The sequence below is a fragment of the Phytophthora sojae genome (genome assembly GCF_000149755.1).
Source record: "Phytophthora sojae unplaced genomic scaffold PHYSOscaffold_3, whole genome shotgun sequence".
In the NCBI taxonomy this organism is placed as follows: Eukaryota; Oomycota; class Peronosporomycetes; order Peronosporales; family Peronosporaceae; genus Phytophthora; species Phytophthora sojae.
In genome coordinates this window covers 8804034-8824991 of record NW_009258117.1, presented here as the reverse complement: position 1 = coordinate 8824991, position 20958 = coordinate 8804034, and the positions used below count along the sequence as shown (strand labels likewise).

The 20958-nt window shown below is 55.3% G+C and overlaps 7 protein-coding genes across 7 annotated transcripts; 1 reads left to right on the top strand and 6 right to left on the bottom strand.

The window, feature by feature from the left end:
• Positions 1 to 304: 304 nt before the first annotated feature.
• PHYSODRAFT_299574 (hypothetical protein) lies at positions 305 to 1499 on the bottom strand (the record flags this gene model as incomplete). Its single annotated transcript, XM_009526570.1, has 3 exons — positions 305 to 523; positions 814 to 1137; positions 1335 to 1499. 3 exons carry the CDS (start codon positions 1497 to 1499, stop codon positions 305 to 307), a joined length of 708 nt encoding a protein of 235 aa, XP_009524865.1.
• A 2123-nt stretch (positions 1500 to 3622) lies between these two features.
• On the top strand, positions 3623 to 8254 carry PHYSODRAFT_489945 (hypothetical protein; the record flags this gene model as incomplete). Its single annotated transcript, XM_009526569.1, has 3 exons — positions 3623 to 4192; positions 4238 to 4509; positions 8002 to 8254. The coding sequence occupies 3 exons, from the start codon at positions 3623 to 3625 to the stop codon at positions 8252 to 8254; spliced, it is 1095 nt and encodes a 364-aa protein (XP_009524864.1).
• Positions 8255 to 9706: 1452 nt separating this feature from the next.
• PHYSODRAFT_299570 (hypothetical protein) lies at positions 9707 to 10150 on the bottom strand (the record flags this gene model as incomplete). The annotated part of the gene is made up of 1 exon (XM_009526568.1): positions 9707 to 10150. The coding sequence occupies one exon, from the start codon at positions 10148 to 10150 to the stop codon at positions 9707 to 9709; it is 444 nt and encodes a 147-aa protein (XP_009524863.1).
• A 552-nt stretch (positions 10151 to 10702) lies between these two features.
• PHYSODRAFT_493203 (chloroperoxidase) lies at positions 10703 to 11461 on the bottom strand (the record flags this gene model as incomplete). The annotated part of the gene is made up of 1 exon (XM_009526567.1): positions 10703 to 11461. One exon carries the CDS (start codon positions 11459 to 11461, stop codon positions 10703 to 10705), a length of 759 nt encoding a protein of 252 aa, XP_009524862.1.
• Positions 11462 to 12348: 887 nt separating this feature from the next.
• On the bottom strand, positions 12349 to 12612 carry PHYSODRAFT_495850 (hypothetical protein; the record flags this gene model as incomplete). The annotated part of the gene is made up of 1 exon (XM_009526566.1): positions 12349 to 12612. A coding segment is annotated over one exon (264 nt), but the record flags the coding sequence as incomplete, so codon positions are not given.
• A 1006-nt stretch (positions 12613 to 13618) lies between these two features.
• PHYSODRAFT_492417 (hypothetical protein) lies at positions 13619 to 14335 on the bottom strand (the record flags this gene model as incomplete). Its single annotated transcript, XM_009526565.1, has 2 exons — positions 13619 to 13768; positions 13817 to 14335. The coding sequence occupies 2 exons, from the start codon at positions 14333 to 14335 to the stop codon at positions 13619 to 13621; spliced, it is 669 nt and encodes a 222-aa protein (XP_009524860.1).
• Positions 14336 to 14666: 331 nt separating this feature from the next.
• On the bottom strand, positions 14667 to 20909 carry PHYSODRAFT_557895 (hypothetical protein; the record flags this gene model as incomplete). The annotated part of the gene is made up of 1 exon (XM_009526564.1): positions 14667 to 20909. The coding sequence occupies one exon, from the start codon at positions 20907 to 20909 to the stop codon at positions 14667 to 14669; it is 6243 nt and encodes a 2080-aa protein (XP_009524859.1).
• Positions 20910 to 20958: the final 49 nt, after the last annotated feature.

Genomic DNA, 20958 nt, shown 5'->3' with positions numbered 1-20958 from the left:
TTTCAACTAGGACTCTGACTGAGTCGAGTCTTGTACCCCGATCTCAAATGCTATACAGAGAACGGAAGGGAGTTCAGGTTCAGCACGGCGCGGTAGGAATAATAAACACCAGCGTAGTGTAAGTAACCTAAATACACCTTGTTCTATTCGAACTCGAAGTTTCAGGCAGGAAACGGTCTCAGACGAGGCGCATCGGATGAACGAGCGCTTCCCGGTCAGCGTCTCAATACGAACAGTGAGGTCGGTGTCCAGAGTAGACCGCGCTCTCATCGTGGCAAGGAGCCTCGGGCTGCTGCCAGCTAGGTCAGCCATCAGGGGATCGAGACGCTGGTGCGGGAGTCACCACTTGGCGCGAGACACCGTCTCTCGCAGCCACCGGAAGTATATCATAGTCGAGAATCCAGATGAGACCGCTCACTCGCGCATCTTGCTGTGGTAGATCCGAAGAATGAACTTCCAGGACGCCTTTCAAGCCGCGCTCATGTTCATCTCTCCAAAACACGAAGACGGACATGCTCCAATGCTGGGGAAAATCGAAAAGTGAGTGATCATGAGAGAAGCTCAAATACGACCACCGGTTTGCTCAGTCAAAGAAAAGTCTTGATGGGAATCGATTGAACGGTTAACGTCTTCAATTGAAGGCGTGAAAAAATTGCGTTACACTGCTCTCTGGCAAACCGGGCAGCTTGGAAGTGCGTAGTGTTCATTGCACCGCTTGGGCCATTTGTCAAAGCAACTGAGGTGGAACGCATGTCCACACGGCGCAGTAGCGATTGATCCTCTTCCGACCTTGCCCCAACAAGTCGCACACACGTTGTCCTTACTCGCGACGGCACGCTCTGAAACCAGCTTTGCTGCGTCCGAAGCGAATCTCGACTTCACAACGACCAAAAGACTCTTCCACTCAATACAGCCCAAACTTCCGCCCACGTCACAGCGGTGATACCTCTCTTCTCCTGCATCCCTCCACGTCGATATGACGGAAAAGCCGTCCGCAGCTCGGACCCCCTCGACCTTCCACGCGCAGTTGTAGAAGCCACACGTGACAGGTTTGGCCTTGGCATGGCACACGGGGCACTGGATCGCATCATCTCGCACTAGATTGAACGCTTTAAATAGCTTGCGGTGGATGATAACCTGCCCGAATGCAGCGCAATCTCGATTCTCGCACCGCCCTTCGATGTTGAGACCTTCACTGACTCTGAGCTACGAGAGGGAGCCAGAAGACTCTTGGCCGTTCGCCGCCATCACTTCAGCCGCAATCTGCGCACGAATTTGGAACGGAATCAAGTGAAGCCGTGGCACTAGGAAAATGGTGCTCTCGTTCTCGACACTGTGGGCCGATAGTGGTAGACTGGTTTGGCGTCACCGCCTCCTGTGGTCCCAGCTGCGAAGCCCGTGGGAGTTCCAACCACAAGGTAGCCAGCTACGAGGGAGTTGGGGAGGAGGAACATCATCGTGCCGAGGCGTGCACACAGACGCTGGGAGAAGAGCGTCATCTTGCGACTTTGACGTAGACTTGAGCGGCGTTCAGGCTCTGGAAATGCACGTGAGGATGAGGCAGTTGATTATAGGAATCTCTTTAAAGAGTGAGTGAGTTCAGACGTCTCGTGGAGGTACCGGGAACACGAAAGACTGCGCTCCTGGATCTTAGTCATGATGAGTTCTGTGCAAACCTATCACTTCGGTTAGACAAGTTCGGTTTGGGTCGAGATGTCGAAATCGGCCATGGTAGACAGTCTCGCATCTTCCCTGGCGAGCTGTGTCGGTTACATCCTGGAGGGGCTCCGCACCATACTTCAGATGCACGGCTCGTTGGCCATCATCCTTACAAGTTGAGCACCTTCGGGGTGGAGAAGTAGACAAAGCCGGGTTAGTCCTACACGTAGACGCAAACCATCTAGCCCTTCCAGAAAACACGAAAACGCAGCGAACCTGCACCCGGTTGCACCTGGCTTAGCACGGGAGATCAGGTATGTCTATACTGACTGCATGGCATTATGTCATTGGTATGGTAGGCCACGCGCTTGCCCTCGACGTCTGGCTTCAAAGCTTTATATTGTCAAGTAGCAAAAGCCGTTGGTGGCTCCGGACAACTTACTGATCTTCTAGTTGATGTCAGTGTAGGCTGACGGATAATACGGAAGATGGAAACACCACTAAGCCTACAATAAAACTTGCCTTCCTCTTGTTGCGACGACATCTGCGGTCTAGCTGCGTTGGCATGTATACAGCTTGTTATTATTGCTACGTACAGATCCGGCATCCCACTATAACTAGGCCTGGGTGGCTCCACGTTGAAAGGGGCCAATTTGCCCGTTGCATCATGCCACAACGAAGCTGTTTGGGCTGCTACACGCTCCAAGGGCCCCGTGGCTGTGGGGATGGTGACTCCTGGAAGGAAGACGCCTCAACACCCATGCATTCTTCCCAATGCCGTACCACCCACGGCCAGTTCCAGGACGCCCAAGCGAGCGGAGTCAGCTCCATCGACAATCTTTCCTCAGCAATGCTTAAGAAATTTGACACAAATCAGAGCTGGATCGAAAAACTTCAGTCAACGACATCAATTTTAGAGCTCGCAAAAATGTTCGGCCGGTGAAAGGTCTAGTATTCTTGCTGGGCTTTTTTTAAGAGTCCACAGTGGTTTCACATCAGGGACAGGAAATTTAACGTTGCTGAGGATGCATCTCAAACGCCAGATTCAGCGCCAGTGCTGACGATGCAGACATTTTTAAGGGGTCAGCATGGGCCAGCTATTAAAACAAAATAATGTCCCATTAACGTTGATGTGCAGCAGCTTCAAGATCCCATTATGTGCGGGATTTTTGGCAAGAATTCGGGGGGGGGGGGGGCGCCGTACGGCTGAGTGCGTTAACGTGTAATCTTTTCTCGAATGGTGGTTGATTTAGGGCCGTTCCTAACGGGATCATGTGAGGATCATGACCCGTAATTATGCTACCTGATTGGCTAAAATAGATACATATGGAGCCTGGTGCCATGACCGAGTGTACACTCTATGAGTGTAAGGAGTTCGTTAAAGCTATTGTGGAACCTAGAAGGCTGTACTTAAAGCACTACTGCAGTTTTGCGCAGTCATTCTCTACTGTAGCCATTGAAGCAGCTTGCATCAAATGCATTGTCGAAGTGCAAAGCAGCGTTCGATCGCAAATGCAAACGAACACATCTCGTGAAGCTCATAATGGCGGCCGCCCTCAACGCGAACTCGAGCCTTTCGTTATGTATTTGGACATGGATCACGATCTCGTTAGGAACGGCTTTGAGATCATGCTTCCTTCCACCCCAAACCACAGCCGAGATCATACCCCGGTGATCGCGTTAGGAATGACGCTTAGGGTCGATTTGATCAACATTAAACGAGTGTGTGGTAGTTTTTGTCAGTGAAAATTCGATCGCTGCGTAAGAAACTTTTGGTTACCGTTAACTGATTGGATTCGACTGTGGCAAGATACGACAGTTGAAATGGACCAAGAAAGTTTTATCGTCCACACCCTGCTTCAACATCCCTCGTCCAGTCCCAAGCTTGTTCGCTCAGCCTTCTTGTTGCCTGCAGTCATTCTACATTCTCCGCTACGAGATGAACCACAGTTCCACAAAACAAATGTCGGAAATGGTGTTCGCCGTCGCGTGGAAACAAGTCTACCAGCAAGGCATCGAGGGGGTAGTGGAAGTCACGAGCTATGACTTGCCGTCGGAGAATTCGAAAGTCAGCGATCTGGTCCAAGCCCTGGACCGGAAACTTCGCTCGGAACGAGTGTGCGATGGCGCCATACGCAAAGTGCGCTTTCTCCAGCTTTACGGCACTCGCCTGGATGATGACAATCGTCTTCTGGAGACGCTGGTTCCAGATCTGTTACACGGGTGTCCGCGCCTGCTGGCAAGCACGCATCTTGTGGCTGCCACAGCTTCGTGTGGCCAAGTGATCATCATCAAAACACTGACCGGCAAGACCATTGAGGTGAGCTGTCATGTTGCGAACTTTGTTGACGAAATCAAGCAGCGTATCCAGGATCAAAAGGGCATCCCGCCAGACCAGCAGCGGTTGATTTTTGCAGCCCGCCAGCTTGACGATGGGCGTAAGCTGTCGGACTACGGCATCCAGAACGGCAGTGTCCTGCATCTGGTGCTGCGATTGAGAGGAGGGTACGTTGCGCCTCGATGCTTTGCCAATGTTTCCGACAGCTCCATTCTGGTTGAGAACGAGTTCTCAGTGGAGGCTCCGGATTGGCGAATTTGCCGCGATGGGCTGAACATTGAAGGCCGATGCAAGAACCGAGCGTGTGTTGCGTACAAGCAACTGGTAATTCACCCTGCAGACTTCCAAGTGTTTAACCTCATGAAGGATGGTGGCGTCAAGTGTCCGATGTGTGGATCGAAGGTGAAGCCGCTCACGTGTGGATTCTACGACTGTGCGTGGAAGTTTGAGGGCGTGAAGGCAAGCGACCGCTTCTTTGCCAGTTCACCGTGGAGATCTGCGAGTGGCGAGACGTACCAGCGGTTTGATGCGGACGAATCCAGCGGCTCAATTGAGTGGGAAAGTCTATTGATCCTCGTCAAACCTGTGAAAGAAGCTGCCGCGGCTGGACTGGTTGAATCTGCTCAAACTGCTCGCGCCGACCACGATGTTGTCTGTGCTATCTGCTGGACTGGAATTCGCTCAGGACCTGTTGCCAAGAGTGGATGCGGCCACTCGTTTCATCGCGGATGCGTTGAAAAATGGTCCCTGTGGTCCCAAAGCAAAACAACTCTTGGGAAGTGCCCTGTTTGCCTCAAAACGGGCTAACGGAAGGTCGCTGAGGCTCGTGACGCGCGAGTTGCTACTTCGGCATGGTTTTATCTGCAGGGGACGGCTTGCTGCTCCTACTTAGTTTTATACGTCTTTCCTCGTTCAGCTATAAGCAATGGCTGCTTTATTTTGTACCTTTACATACTCATCCTTCTTCGCAAGTGCCATCTGCTGGCGGTAAGACAAATTTAGTTCTAACTGTTCGGGAGCAATCCGAGCAGAATTAAACTTCCATCTGGACCCGAAAGACGAAATTAGGTGTGAATTCTCATGCGCTCTGAGTTCGTTGTATAATGAAACTTACAGCCCCATCCATCACTTTAAATATCCTCCACAAGGGTCATTTGTGAGGAAGCCGAGAAAACTTGTCCGACAAGATCTTCACTTATGAACCCTATGAAAGGTTGAGACCGCCTAACACCCTTTTTCAGTTGCATCAGATTTGACGAAATAGAGGACGATACCATTCGTGCAAACTCCGTTTACCTGCTCTAAAATCTTTATTGGTTTTGTTTGATTTTTTCATTCACCGCGCATTATCGTTCCTGACTCGAAGGTCAAATCCTGACTCTACCCGACACAGTCGCACGCAGCTCTCAGCGGAATGGCAACATCAACATCGTTGTTCCATGGAGAATTATCGATGAGAGTGGCTTGAAGGGCGTGGTGGAGGTTCATGCCGCTGACTTTCCTGATCATCGAATCCATGGTGCGAGTGTGAAGGCGCTCATGGAAGTACTCAGCAAGAAGTTGCAGTCTCGGGATCGAGATATTACATGGTCACCTCTCTTCGTCTCCACGGCACCGTCATGAAGAAGAACTGTCGTCTCGAAAGTATAATTCCTGGGATGGCTGGCGGATGCCCAAGCTTGCTTGCAGCGGTTGAACTCGTTCTTCAGGGAAGTCTCAATATCTTTGTGAAGAACCTCCTGGGTAAAACGATCGTGATAGCGGGGCTCAAAAGCGACACTGTGGACGATCTAACGCGAGGGATTGAGAATCAAGAGGGGATGCCTCCAGACCACCAGCGCTTCCCGAGGCCACACTACACCTGGTTCTACGTCTGAGAGGTGGTGGCAGCGGACCTCCTCAGTTGCTTCAATTCGCCGACGTATCCAACAACTCCATCCTGACCCAGAGCGAGTTCTCTTCGGCTGCCCCAAAGTGGCGCGTGTGTGACAGAGGGCTCAATATTGAGGGTCGCTGTGAGAACAGCAAGTGCGAAGCATTTGGGCAAATGATCATCGACTCCAATCCGGTCAAGCACTTCAATCTAATCCGAGGAGACAGCGTGGGTTGTCCGGTGTGTAAGTCGGTCGTCAAGCCTCTTACATGCGGATTTTACGACTGTGTGTGGAAATTCGAGGGGATCAAGGCATCGGACGGCATCGCCATCAGTTCGCCATGGGAAGAGGCCAGCGGCGAGAAGTATCACCGGTTTGGTGCAGACGAAAGCCACGGCCCCGTGGAGTGGGAAGATTTGCTCATCGTGGTCAAGTCACTCGGGGAAGCTGCTGCAGTCAAGGCGGTTCCACGAAGCCGTGACGCTGAGGCGTACTACCGTAGCAAGAAAAGTTGAATGCCCCATCTGCTACTCCACACTGGGTTTTGATGAGGGAAGTGTCACCACCACGCGCTGCGGGCACAGCTTTCACAAAGCATGCGTCGGCCTGTGGTCAATCCAGTGCAATGACGCCGACTTGCTTCCGACATGCCCGATCTGCCGTAGGTCGATGTAGGATCAGAGTCAGAATTCTGACGGATAGTGAAGCGCAGCTATCAAGTTCATCCATACGGCGGACTTGCGACCAAATATGAAATGCGCTGGAAGCATGTGCATATCTGAGTTTGAACACCAATGAATGTTTCTTCTTCTGCTTTCTCGCTTTCTTTGTCGTAACTTACAACACAGTTGTGTCTTTTACATAAGTCAAAAGGTAAGGGTGAAGTTCGAATGCCGGCAAGAACTGTGGATATTGCAAACGAAAAGTTTCCCCACGTATCTACAGCAAACGTGAAGTGATTGCACACCAGGTGTACGATAATTTTGCAACTTCGCCCTTTATCATTCCCCAACTTGCTCTTAAGTCCTCATCGTTCAGCACGGGGACGGGATATTCTTCATGAAGAGCTTATTAGCGGTGGCTGGGGACTCCCTAGAGTTGTTATTCTTCTTTTACCCGTTCAACTCAAAAGCAACACGGAATGGTTTACTTTATTTATACCTTACATACTCTTGTTGGGCCGTGAAAATAGATATTTTTTATTCTAGACATGAGCATGCTTGGCGACGGCCCCAAGACAAATTTAGTTTTGGATTCAGGGTGTCCTGGACGTCGGCCAGCCTGACCATCCCGACGGACTTCGAGGCGCGAAAGTTGCAGGTCTTATCTCGGTTCTGGAGCAGAAAACTGCAAGCGACGATCACCAGCGAGGGGGGCATCAGAGTCGTGACATCCATTCTGCTCTACGGCACGAAGCTGGACGGCCAGCGCTCCCTCAAGTCTGTCGTTCCGGAACTCGCTGGCGGATGCCCCCGCCTCGTAGCGACGACGCAATTCATACCCAAACCGATGGACGGGCTAGTTATCATCGCCAGGCTCCCGACCTTCGAAAGTCTTGGGATCATTTGCAAGCCCACAACTCAGATCGATCTCATAAAGCAGTGCATCTCATGGCGAGCGGGTATTTGCCTGAGTCAGTTGGGCACCGTGTACAAATAAATGGAAGAGGATTGACCCTCAACAACCGCTGTCAAACTACAACGTTCAGCACGGGGACGAGATATTCTTCGTAGAAAGGCTAGTCGGCGGTGGCTGGGGGCCCCCTCAAATGCAGGCGTCTCGGACGACTCAATTCTGACGAAACACCAGCTTTGCGATGATGCGCCAGAGTGGCGTACATGCTCAACGTCGAAGGAAAGTGCGAGAATCCCGTCTGTGCCGCCTTTGGAGAGATGGTCATCCACCCCAAACCGTTCGCGGTCTTCAACCTCGTGGAGGATCATATTGGAATCTATTGTCTGACCATCCCGTGGAGCCTCTCACCTGCGGGTTCTTCAACTGCGTGTGGAAGTTCAAGGGCGTCCGATCCAGTGACGGCTGCTTCATGAGCTCGCCGTGGAAGAATGCCGGGGGTGAAGACTACCACCGCTTCGACGCGGACGAAAATGCTGGCTGCGTGGAATGGGACAGTCTGCTGATCATCACCAAGACGAAGAGCGATTCAGTCGCTGCGAAGGTTCCAGCGGCGACGCGTTCCGTTGTTGTTCGCAGGGACAACGTGTGCTCGATCTGTTGGTCACTGTTTGGATCCACCGCGAAAAAGTGCGTCACTGCAGCGAAATGCGGCCACAGCTTCCACAAAAGATGCATTGACAAATGGTCGGAGTGGTGCTGTGGCCATGACGCACAACCGAGTTGCTCTTTGTGTCGGAAGGCGACGTGAGGTACTGCGCAGGCCACCGAGTAGTGTTACGCCGTAATACTCAATGAACGTTGCATTATACCCATCCGTACGTTTGACATGCTGGAGCTCCTGTGAGCATATCCAAGGTGTTCCATTTAGTGAGGAACCTCAACCCAAGATGAAGTCGTAGGCGCTTCCAGCACGCGCAATCCAGTAAAAGTGTATCAGAATCGTTGAAGCGCAATTCGGAGTACTAAATGACCTCGCCACGCTTGTCGACGAGCAAGATGCTGAGGGTGGGAAAGAGATATAACATTTTAAATGAAACGCGTCGGAATGCTAGCTCTGTTTGGCAAGCAAATCAGGAATTGCTGGCAGTGGTTATTTGGACAAACATCTTCCAGGTAAGCCGCGCATCAGCATCAGGTACTTGGCACTTCAATCAAGTTCGCTTTACTTCTTTTTACGCATCCTTATAGCTACACGACCACAACTTCACGAAACCTTTTCGCATGTTCTGTCATGCCACAAGTGTAAGCAGCGTCACTCACTTGTCGGGTGCCTCGCTCGAGAACTTCGACCGCGACCAATAATGGTCCGATGCTGCCAATAGACCCAGACCCATAGTAATATAGAATCTAAGTTGCAGGCTAAATTCAACCTATCTTATCGTCGTGGTCTATCATCAGACGACGAAAATCGCATCCAGAGAGTGGGGAAAGACCATTCACTCGTAATTGAACGTTATCTTCGCCGCCCCGGGATATCTATTGGAAAGGTGTAGCATTCGACAATTGGGTCGCAGCGCCCCACTTCCCTTGCACGTCCCAACATCACACCTCAAGGCCTCTCACAGGCAGGCACCGAACAAAATGACCACATCTACCATCGCACTACCGTGGAAAGTGAATCATGAACTCGGGTTGAAAGGCGTCTTGGAAGTCCACGTCTCCGAGCTTCCTCAGGTCAAATTGAGAGCGCAACCGTGGGGGATCTCATCGATGTCCTGAATAACAAATTCCAATAGCGGAGGTACGGTCAAGTCCATCCAGCTCTACGGTACCGAAGTGTCGAAAGAGCGCGGCCTCGTGTCTCTCATCCCTGGAATGGCAGGGGGTTGCCCACGACTAATGGTGGAAACTCGCTTTCTGGCCAAACCAACGATGAGCATCACCGTGAGGACATTTACCGGTAAATCGATTTCCGTGAACTGCTCGGAGGCGGATTCTATCAACGTCCTAAAGGTCAAGCTCCAAGACCACGAAGGGCACGCTCAGCGATTGGTTTTGGTGGGAGGCAACTGGAAGACGGCATGAAGCTCTGGCAATGCGGTATTGAAGACGACACTGTCATTTTAGTTAGCCGCAGTGCACAAATTCAGTGACAAATGAAATGGTGCTTTCATCTTCTATGGCATCTCTTAGAGCCGTGGAAGGACGAATTTGTGAGGCTCATAACCAATCAATGATGAAAATGTTTTTCGGTCACCGCTTACAGCGAGCGGCGGCAAAGAGGGCAGCTCGACAGCGAGTCGCGGGCGCAGTAATGGCTGGACCATGTATCCACGCATTGCGTGTGAAACGTGTGTCCACAAGTCGTTGTGGTGATGGCCCCTTCATTGCTGCTTTCCAATGTTGTCCAACAAATTGGGCATGGGTCTTTTAGTTTTCCTGAGCTCGTTTGTCCGGGATCAGCAACCTCGACCTTTTCAGCGTTCTTGGGCCCCGCTCCAGCTCTGGCGACAATCAGAAGACTCTCCCACTCGACGGAGCCGCTAGATTCGTCCGCATTGAATCGATGGTACTTTTCTCCGCTTGCGTCTTTCCACGTTGAACTGAGCGCGAAGCCGTCGGTCGACCGCAAGCCTTCGAACTTCCACATGCAGTCGTAAAAGCCGCACGTAATCGGCTTCACCTTGGCACTCGACTGTGTCATCCTTCATCAGGTTGAAGGAGTCGGGTGGATGACCATTTGGCCATACGCAGGGCAATCGCGACTTTCAGATCTGCCTTCGACATTGAGACCTCGATCGCACCGGCGCCACCTCGGAGCACTTTTTGAGGATTCTCGCTGCACCAAAATGGAGTCGTCCGATACATCGGCAAACAGCACTGGAGGTGCGCCTCCCCCTCTCAGACTCAATATCATGTGGATAGTATACTGTAGTACAAAAAATTCTCCACCTCAACGGTGTTTGCCAATGAATGAAGAATGATGAAGCTCATCACCTCGTCGAGCAAGCTTTATCAATCCTGGAATGGGTTTGTTTCTTCTATCATGCACTGACGAGCGGTCTAAAACTTTCTGAAGTAACTCTACTGAGCGTATCTTTGGCGTGCCAATCCTTGTCATTGTACTCAACACGCCACGAATTCTCTGTAACATCGCGCTGACACGGCTGGAACGATGGTTATAAGGTGGGTATTCGATTTCGATTAGATTGTGCTAGCTACTTACTGTCTACAGACCCTTTTGCCTCTCACACGCTCAAGCGGAGGCCGCGGCGATCTTCGCAGCGGTGGTGCGCGCATCGGTGGCGCTGATCGCGCTCGACGCGCGGACCCATCCGTCCGGGATCTTCTCGTCCACCAGAAAAGAGCGGGCCGTGTCCACCGCCACGCTCTCATTGGTCTTGGAACCGAAGCCCAGCAGCAGAATGGACGCCTCGAGGAAGGCCAGCGTCTGCTGCGTCGTGCCGAACGTGATGTTGGGGTTGATGGCCAGACTGTCCGCGAGTCGGGCCTTGCGCGCAGCCCCGAGCTCCGTGACGCCCAGCGTGCCGCTGGTCTGGCCGCGCGCGAGCAGCTGCTCGGCCAGCGTGAGATTCACCGCGGCCGGGTCGCCGCCGAAGTATTCATCGTTGTGGATGAGCGACGCGTCGTGCTCGATCATGTTGTGCGTGGCCAGGTAGTCGAGCGAGAAGGAGTCGGGCACGAGCGCCAGCAGCGTGGCCGTGGCGTCCTCGCCCAAGTTGTAGACCGACATGACGGCGGGCCCCAGCACGGCCTTGGTCACGTTCTGGCCGTTGCGCGGCAGGTAGCCGTGGTTGGCCAGCGTGTTGAGCGCGGGGCACGGCGAGCGGCGAAACGGGGTCGTGGCGCCCACGACGCCCGAGACGTAGCGGCCCGAGGGCTTGAAGTACGTTCCTTCGGCCAGCTCGTTCACGTCGAGAGTGGCTGCGCTTGGAGTCGTGAAGGTGGCGACGGCGACGGCGGCGGCGACGATGCAGTTGACGAACGAGACCATGGTACAGCTCGGTAGGCCAAAGTGAATTGGAGAATGAGCTCCCTCCTGCACCCGAACAGAGCGATTGGGAGGAGCTGGAGGGCTGGAGACACGTCCCGACCCGATGCAGACGCGACCGTAAACGCCGGCCGTGATTCTGATGGTGCGTCCAGCACTGTTGTCCTGGACTCCAGGACAACAGTGGCCTTGCGCTACATTACGACTGTGGTGATTGACGCTCGGATAACCGCTGGACGTTCAGAAACGGGTCGGACCATCGGAATCGTATCCATCTTTTTCGGAAGGTATATGCGCGTGGATAGTTCGGTTTTATTAGTGATTGCATTGTCTAGGCTTTCCTGATACCATGTGATTATCTAGGTTTACGATTGAAATTAGGTACACTATCCGTACGGATCACGGTGCACGGTTGTCATCCAAGTTGGATGATCCAACGTTGCAATCCTCCAGCATAAAACGTCAAGTCATCTGAGACCTGGTCGAGCACAGCAAGTGCAAGGGGCACGGTCACTGTGCATTGAACGAGCTGGGCGCACTTCGGACGCTTCAACGTGGCTGGAGTTGAACGGCGAGTTGCCCTGGTTTGTAGTTGTGGACCGATAAGCTTGGCTCTTCTCGCCAGGACTTCTTGATGTTCGGGGGGGGGGCTTACTAGGGCATTCACCATTGCTGCTGGCGTCGGTGAGTAACCTGGCTGCTGGGATTTGCCAGGCTGTGCTTCTAAGCGGACAGCCGCTGTCCGCAGCGTGTCGCGAAGATCGATCCTCGATGATGCGGGCTGTGGTCTGAGTCTGAGTTGCGGCGACGCAATGTTGTACATGTACCATTGGATCATGAGCTGTAGACAAATCCCCAGTTTTTTATTGCAATTTCCCCGTGTGTCAAGCTCAGCTGCAATCCTTGTATTTGCGATGGCCGGCAAGGAGCCGCTGCCTACATACGTACAAGAGAGTGCTTACGTACACAGTCTTTTTTATGGGGGTCGAGGGGGGGTGAATGTGATATAGAAGAGGACCAACGGAGGCTCGCGGTTGCGAGGAGCGTAGCCGCAGCAAACCCGCGCGGGGTGCCCGCGTAGCAGGGCCGCGCGGTATTTGCGGAGGCGGGCCCAGCGACGAGCATTCCAGCGAGCCGAGCACTGTTCTCGCCAGGTGAGAGAATCTTTTTATCGCAGGAGCGCAGCGACTGCCTTTGCGGAGCGCAGCGGAGCAAAGCCATTTCCCGCGGATGACATCCGTCCTGCGGGAAGGTCGTCACATTGTGGGGTGATGGGCTGCCTATACAAACTCCAAGATATCACCGAAAATAGACTGTGTACGTAGATCCTGCCATACATGTACGTACAAGCCGTGGTGATGGGCACATTACACTAATGACGGCCAGGCAGTCCGCCAGACGATCCGCGAACTGCATCTGTGTCTGACAGTGACGGTGTCAGTGTTATTGCCGTGACACTGTCACGGCAATAAAATGCCCCCCCCCTACATGTACAGTAGCACTGTACTAGTACATGATGCACCGCCATCGTGCTCCAGCAGGCTGTGCTCTGTAGGGAACAGGCATCATTGCGAGCAGGATCTGCGCAGAGTTATCCAACTCGATGGACGAAAGCCGATTAACAGCGGCGAATAGCGTAGCTTAAGGATTCTGTTGGTGCTGCCAGCATTGGTCTCCGCTACAGCTCCGGCTTGATCTTTTTTGCGAGTACCACGGCGGTCAAGCGTAGCGCAGACTGTACTACTGTCACTGTGGGGTGGGCCACCAGCTCGGTCGTGCAAACGTTATACCGCAGTAACGCGATGTTGCTGTCTGGATTCGTCCCAAATACTGAACACATTTGCCCGGATCGCGTGAAGCTGCAGAATAAGCGAGAGTTGGAGGTCACCTCGTCGACCAGACATGGCTAATGAATCGGTCGATGCGCTGACCTCCATCATGGAGGCTCCATGACGGGTGGGAACTTCCCACTGGGAAGCAGCTCAAGTCATCAAGAGGGCACTCGATGCGCGACGCGCGATTTTAGTCACAATGACGGTGCCCTACACACGTTTGTACAGCCACTCGCTCACTCACTCACAAAGAATCCAGAGTTCGATTGTCATTACAGTATGTACCGAGAAAGCTTGTTGCTGTTCTCACTGACCACTGCGATGCCGTCTACTTGGCGTTTCGAGCGTTCCACTCGCGGTCGAACACGCTGAGGCTGCGCTGTGCGGTCGGCACAACGTCGAGCGCCTTGACCATCACTCGCTCGGGCTTGTCCAACACCCACGAGATCGCGTCCGCCACGTCGTCGGACACCAGCGGCTCGTAGCCGTCCATGAACTGCGAGTACATTTGGCGGTCGAAGCCGACGCGCTGCTCGTGGAAGTTCGTGGCCACGACGCCCGGACGCACCACCACGACCTTGACGTTGGTGCGGCTCAGCTCGTTGCGCAACGCGTTCGAGAAGCCCTCCTGCGCCGCCTTGGCCATGTGGTAGACGGCTTCACCGGGGAACAGAGGCGCTTCCAGAGCGGTCACCGACGTCACGTTCACGATCACTCCGCGCTTCTGCACCATCATTCCTCCCTGGTTGAGAGCCGCGTGAGCAGCGAACAGCACGCCATTCACATTCGTCTGCACCATGATCGAGATGTCGGCGATCGACTGGTCCTGGAAGCACGCGGGCGCACCGAGAGTGAGACCCGCGTTGTTGACCAGCACGTCCACGGGTCCGCCGATCTCCTTGACGGTGTCGCTCATGGCGGCGGCCAGCGCGTTGCGGTCCTGCACGTCCACCGCGTAGACCACGACACGGCCGCAGCCTGGCACGCCTTGCAGCTCCTCCGCTAGCGCTACCAGCTTGTCCTTGGACCGCGCAAGCAGCGCCATGCTCGCCCCCTCTTGGGCAAAGCGGTGGGCAGTTGAGGCGCCGATGCCCATCGACGCGCCAGTGATGACAGCGATCTTGCCCTTGAGCGACATGAGAGACGATGAAGTGGAGTTGGTGTTGAGTTGGCGTGCGCTTGAGAAGGTAAGAACGAGAATGGGTTGGGGCGCTCTCACTGTCGAGGGCAGATGATTAGCTCGCGGAATTGATTATGGTGCCGAAGTGATTGTGGCAGCTGTCGGATTATGGTGCCCATGGTCTCGCTCACATTGGATGAATGACTCAGCTGCAATCTATTGTGGCACCGGGCTGCAATCTACACGAACCTTTCTCTTAGTCGCCCTTTGAACCGCCCAAAGATGTCCAGTGCGGGGTCAAATACAGCAGCTCAGTAACAGGCTCAGCTCCGGCCTGCTTCGAAGACTCCCGATCCTTGTTCGCAAGCAGATCGAGTGCACGCAGCACGAGCGGGTGCGTAGCGTCGTCGTTAGTGTGGATGGCACACGCATCCTGCGCGAGCTCGCGAACTTGGGAAGCCAGGGGCTGCAATTCAGCACCGGGCGGAGACGAGGCCGAAGTCAGGATGGCCACGCCAGCAGCGAGGAGGCCTAGGAGAGGGGCAAACACATCCGAGTAGTAGGTGATACCTCCTAGCCACTGGCTGCCTTCTTCACGCCGAGCTTCCTGGTTCAGCGTGGTGAGTGCACTGGCCACAGCCGTGAGAACTTGCTGGCGCAGAAGATGCATGGACTCCCCATCGTCCTTGACAGAGCGAGCCAGCAGCGAGAAAACAATGTTCTGTGCCAGCACGTCGCGTTCAGCGAAGTAGTTGCTGCTCTCGGACTCGAAAATGCGGCGGTACAGGTCGTCCCAGTCTTGGGCCTTGGCGCCAGCAGCACCGGCGTAAGCGGCAAGAACGCTGGGCGCGTCCACGAGCTCAAAGAGCACCTTCGACAGAGATGCAGCGCCGTGTCCAGTACGCGCGAAAGAAGATGCAATATACTCTACAGCGAGCGGCAGCACCGTTGCATCTGACAGCGAGCCACGCGGAGACGAAGCGATGCCATCCTCAGCCTTTGCAAGAGCTTCTTGGACAGCGTGCCGCGCAACAGCTCTCACGCGCACGTCGTCATCTTGAAGCAGACGCAGAGCGCTCATCCAGCCTCCCAGTGCGAGATTCGCGCTTGAAGCGACAGATCCTTCCTTCTTATGCAGGAGCAGAAGTCCGCTGTGGTGGAGCGAGGAAGCAGCGGCTTCGCGGAGAATCAGGGGTTGGTTCTCGTCAGAGCGTTGCTCGATTTCTTGGCTCAAAGTCTGATACAGCGCAGTGTCAGGACTAGCAGCAGATGCACTTTTGTGGTATACCAAGAGGGCGAGCAGCTCCAATGTCGGGGCCAATACTTGAGTGTCTGCCGAGATATTCAAAGTATTCGCCAGTTGGGTTTGCAGTTGCTGCCTCTGGGGATGAGCATCAGCAATCGGTTGGCGAAGCTGGCAACGGACAAGTAGCTGGAGTTGCCTGGCGCGCACCTTCGGGTGTGTCTCCACGAGGAACTGGCCGATCAAAATGGTCTGCAGCTCGGCGACAGCATCCGTTGTCAACTCTGCAACAACCAGCTTGTTCGCAAACTTCTTGATAGCCTTCTTGCGGATCTGAACAGCGTTGCACACCAGCATCTTCCGGACGAGTTCATGCAGCTGCTGACCACTGGCCGGCATTGTCCACAAGCTGAACCAAATCGACACCAATGCACGATCCAACACGTACATACCCGGTCGGGTGGACAGCAGCACAGCAGCAACGCGATCGGAATCGCACCGCTGTAACAACTGTTGTTCAACTTCAGCTTGAAGCGCCTTAACAGTCTCAGCAAGTGCCTCCTTCGTTGCTCCCGACAGCGCAACCGATGCATCCTCCTTGTAGAATCGGAGAACAACATCCACAGTTGCGACAAGCTCGGCCCGAATGACAGCATTAATCGACTGAGCGTCCTTACCAGTCCACAGCCACATTGTCGACGGAAGCAACTTCGTCACCACGACCTCAAAGAACTCCGCCTGCGCTTCCTTCGAGATAGGTGTGGACTTCCTTTGGGTATCTCCAACGAACAAGTATTTCGTCATAAGGTGGCGAATCTGAGCGAGTACTCCGTGGACGTAGTTGTGTGACACACCCTTGGGGTCCTTGCTGCTTCGGACACCCTGCGGAAGCTTCTCACAGAGCATAGATAGCACAGTTGCAGCATCGGCATCGCTTACAATCGAAGCCACCACCTTCGCAGCCATGTGTCGGATAGCCATAGTCGGTTGAGAGGCGCACTTCATGGCGAGCGGGACGAAGCTCGCGAGCCCGCTGCCATCACACGGCGAGGCAGGTGCATCAGCCACACGCTGGTCATCCTCGTCACCAGGTCGAAGACGGCTCAAGAACAACAACAATGGATAGAGGCCAGGCGGGGCCGCTCCGCCCAGGGTGCCACTAGGCTTGCTGTCGCTTGCCAACAATCTCGACAATTCACGAGCGAGGAAGCCACGCAGCTGCTGGAAACGCGAGAACACGTCGTCGATGGAAACCTGCTGGCGAGTTCCGCCATCGGCAATGCGCTTGTCTCCAATCGCACGCTGAGTCGTCGCAGCGAAAAGCATCATAGACGAGTTGCGCACAGCCCACGATCCACAGTCGAAGCCACGCACAGCAAGCTCGAGCATATCCACGATGTAACGAGCCACATCCTCCGCCAGCACTCCGTCTTGGCAAATAAGCTTCAGAATGTTGAGTGCGTGCACACGTGCGCGCCACAGCGAATGGTGCTCCTGGTGCGTATCACGCTTCTCCGCCGCGTCAGTGTCCTCGCCCGCAAGACGCAGCAACGTCGACATGACCTTAGGCAGAATAACCGCAGCAGAATTGCGAGGCTCTGCACGGAGAATCGCCACGAAGCTAAACGCGAAGCCTGAGCTACGACGCAGGATGAAGTGCTGCTCTGACCTCTCCAAGCGCTCCAACAAGCGATCGGCCCAACGCGCAGGCAGGCCGCCAAGCTCAGCATTTTGCTCACCGTGGGCAAGGAACGCACGGCAGACACCTTCAAACGCCTGGTACGCAGTGGCCACCGCACCCTTGTGCTTCAGCTCGAACAGCGAGTTCAGCAACGTCTCACCACCACGCTGTGCCATCTCAACGGTGAAGTAAGAGACACTTCCCGGAGCTGCGTTGGAGCTCGGGAGCGGAACACGGCGCATGAGCAGTTCGAGGATGGCTCCGCACTCTCGGGCTGCCAGCCAGCTGCCCACCACAGCACGTTGCTCTGCGTTGCCATCATCCTCCTCTCCATCAAGACCGCCTTCTCCATTCTCAACGATCAAGTGGCCACGGCAGTCTACGCGAAGAGCAGAGTTCGACGTTTTAGCCACAGCGCTCACCTCGCCCACCACTCCAGCAAACGAAGCCGACAGCTCCTCATCGCCGGCGCCGGAGGTAGCATCGCCAACCACGGCAAGAGATGCACGCATCGATTGGTGAATAGCCGTGAAAATTTGCGTCATGGCATGCGGCCACTCTGCGGCTTCACTGTCGGAGAGTTTATCGAAAGCCACGTTCTCAAGTACATAGTGCAACGACAGCAAGAAGCCATGCACAAGCGGAGACTCGCCTCGCCTAATCTCAGCGGGACTCAAAGCTTCAACACGCGACAAAATCACTTGAGTCAGCTGAAGCACGAACGCTACCTCTGGGCTTTTGCTGCTAGCATCAATAACGACATCACGTCCACGCTCCGAATCGCGCTGGAACGTCAAGCCAAATCGTTGAATAGACCCGCTGCACTTCTGGAACAACAAGCGGATGAACATCGCGCCAGCGTCACTCTCACGTTGGCGGGGGCTGCCACAAAGTCCCACGGCCCAGTCAACAAGAGTACGAAGTTCTTCACGCGTCGAGTAGCCCGGCAGCTCGTCCGGATACAAGTCCAAAACTGTAAACGCCAGAGACCGAATTGAGTCCCATGCGCTAATGAGCATGTTCAACAGGGTCGTCACCATTTGGCCCGTGAGCAAGAGGCTTCGTGCAGGTTTCTCCGTCGGAGCTTCGTCATTTCCAAAACCGAACAACTGGACATACAGGAGAAGAACCTCTAGGCCCAGCGTCAAGCGCTGTGGGAGCGCGCCAGGGTACACCGAGGTGACGACGAACAGCTCCACCCATTGCTTGAACGCCACTGCAGCAGCATAATCGTCGCGAGCTGAGGCTGTGGGGTTTGGCTTCGTCTGATTCTTGCTGGCAAGACGCAGCGTCTCCTTGATACGGATCAGCACGGTCTTTAGTCCGATCAGGGTGTTCATGCGACCAGCGGGTCCAATTTCTTTTCCATTCACCACCAAATAGTACTTCACCAGGCGTAACTCATCATCCGTCGGCATACTGGTCGACTTCAGCGACGCGCACAACGCATCGAAAGCAGTACCACGAGTTTCCACCTTGGCGTGGCGAAGACCACGCTCAATCTCGTTCATTGACATGCCCACCAGTTTCTCAGGTGCCATTTTCTTGCGCGCGAACTTGAGCACTTCGAGCTCTGCCCACAGCGCAACATCGGCCGCTTCGCCAGCAATATGCTCCTTTGTAGCTTCCTCGTGGAGACGCTTAATCAAGACGGGCACACAATCAGGGTCCTTTTTCAGGAGGAGAGGAATCACGTACATCGCCACGCGCGAACGCAGATTCGCATCACGCGAGAGCAGTACACCAACCACATCCGGGAGCCACAGAAGCCGCCACGCAGTCATGGACTCATCATCAGGCTTCGAAGTGCTCTTCTTACCGCTCTTCTTGTCACCTCCCTGGCTGAGGTCGTCGAGAATCTGCGCAAACAAGTTAGCAGCAGCTGGCGCGGCGTAGTCCTTCTGGCCTACCGCCGAGAGTAGCGACGACAACAGAGCAGGGCTGGCCTGGAGCACGGGCTTAGCACCGGCTTCGGCGACCAGAAGCGTCAAGGACCCGTACTTGGCTCGACTTGTCGGCGGCAGCTCGACCAGCCGCGGCAAGATCGCATCGCTCCACTCCTGGAACCCACCGGAAAGCACAAAGTAGTTGACGATGTGAGCGAACACGGCAGCCATGAACTGATTCACCTTCTTGGACGGGTGCTCCCAGTTCAGCAACACCGCAGTTGTCAGGTTCGTCAGCGTCTCCACCGCCAACACAGCAGGACGCTCTTCGCCGTTAGCGGCAGGCTCCTTCTGCTTCTGCAAGATCGTCACCGCGCGACGGAGGAACGCCTCGAGCACCTGGAACGCAAACAATCGCGTGTTGTACGCCTCCTGGTCGCAGAACTGCTGGACGCCAGTAAAGATCGCGTCGAGCGCGCTCTGCTCCGACTTCTGCTCTTCATCCAGTCCGAGGTTCTTGGCCGGAAGTGCCAGCTCCTCGTTCGCGAGGCTGTTCAGCAAGCCGCGGCACACCGCCAGCCTCGACAGGTCGCCGAAGCTCTCGACGTCCTTCTCAATGTGCGCTCGCACCTGCGCGTTGTCGCAGTCGTCCACGCTGATAACCTTCAGCTCCGGGTACGCCGTCTGCAGCAGCAGCTTGGTCGCCAAGGTGGAAGACTCTCCCGAGCTGTGGACTGACAACTGCAGCAGCAGGCGCAGCACCAAGCAGTACGCCAGTCCCGCCTGGGTCAGCAGGTCCTTGTGCACCACGTTCGTCTGCAGCAGCAGGACACAGTGCTTGACGATGCGGAGGAAGGCCTCTACCAGCTGCTCCAGGCCGTCTCCGCGGCACTGCAGCAGGCGCCGGTCCAGCACCTCCTTCATCGTGGCCAGCACGATCACGCTCTTGAGCGCGTGGCCGCAGCGCTCCGAGGCCAGCAGCACCACGTTCGTGGACGCCGCGGCGGCCTCCTCCTGCTCCTGCTCTTCCTGTCCCTGATTGGCCTCGTGGTACTCGACGATGGGCGCGCCCAGCGCCTCCAGCTGCTCGGCGCAGCTCGCCACGAACTGCAGCAAATGCTGTGCGTCTCCGCTGCGCGCGCCGTCCACGGGGTTCTCCACCAGCGCGCGCGCCAGGAACGGCGACTCGACCAGGTGCAGCATGCGGTCCAGCAGCTGCACGCGCTGCTCGGGCGTCTCCTGCTCCGCCTCCGCCCACAGCGCGCTCAAGAACGCGCGCAGCTCCTCGGCCGCCACCACGCGCAGCCCCTGCACGCGCGCGTCGGAGCCGCCTTGCGCCAGCACGTCCAGGATCAGCCCCAGGTTCTTGCGCAGCGGCTGCGCGCGCGGCGCCACGCTGAGGCGGAAAACCAGCCGCCAGATCGCCGCCTTAAGTTGCACGTCTGCGTCCTGCAGCGTCTTGCACTGCGAGCGGAAGAGCTGCAGCCGCTTGAGTTGCTCGTACAGACTGCCGTGCGCCTCGCACAGCGCCGCGTACCACTGCGCCAAGCTCCCGGCGCCCAGCGCCGCCGGCAGCGCAGCGTCCGCGGGCACCTCCTCCATTACGCGTCGCAGTTCCACGCCGCGTGGGGCCGCCGCGCCCTCGGCCTGCGCCTCCTTGATCACGCCCTTCCTCTTCTTGCGCACCATCACGACTCGCAGTGTCTGCAATCCAACCAAACGCCCAAGATGGCTAATT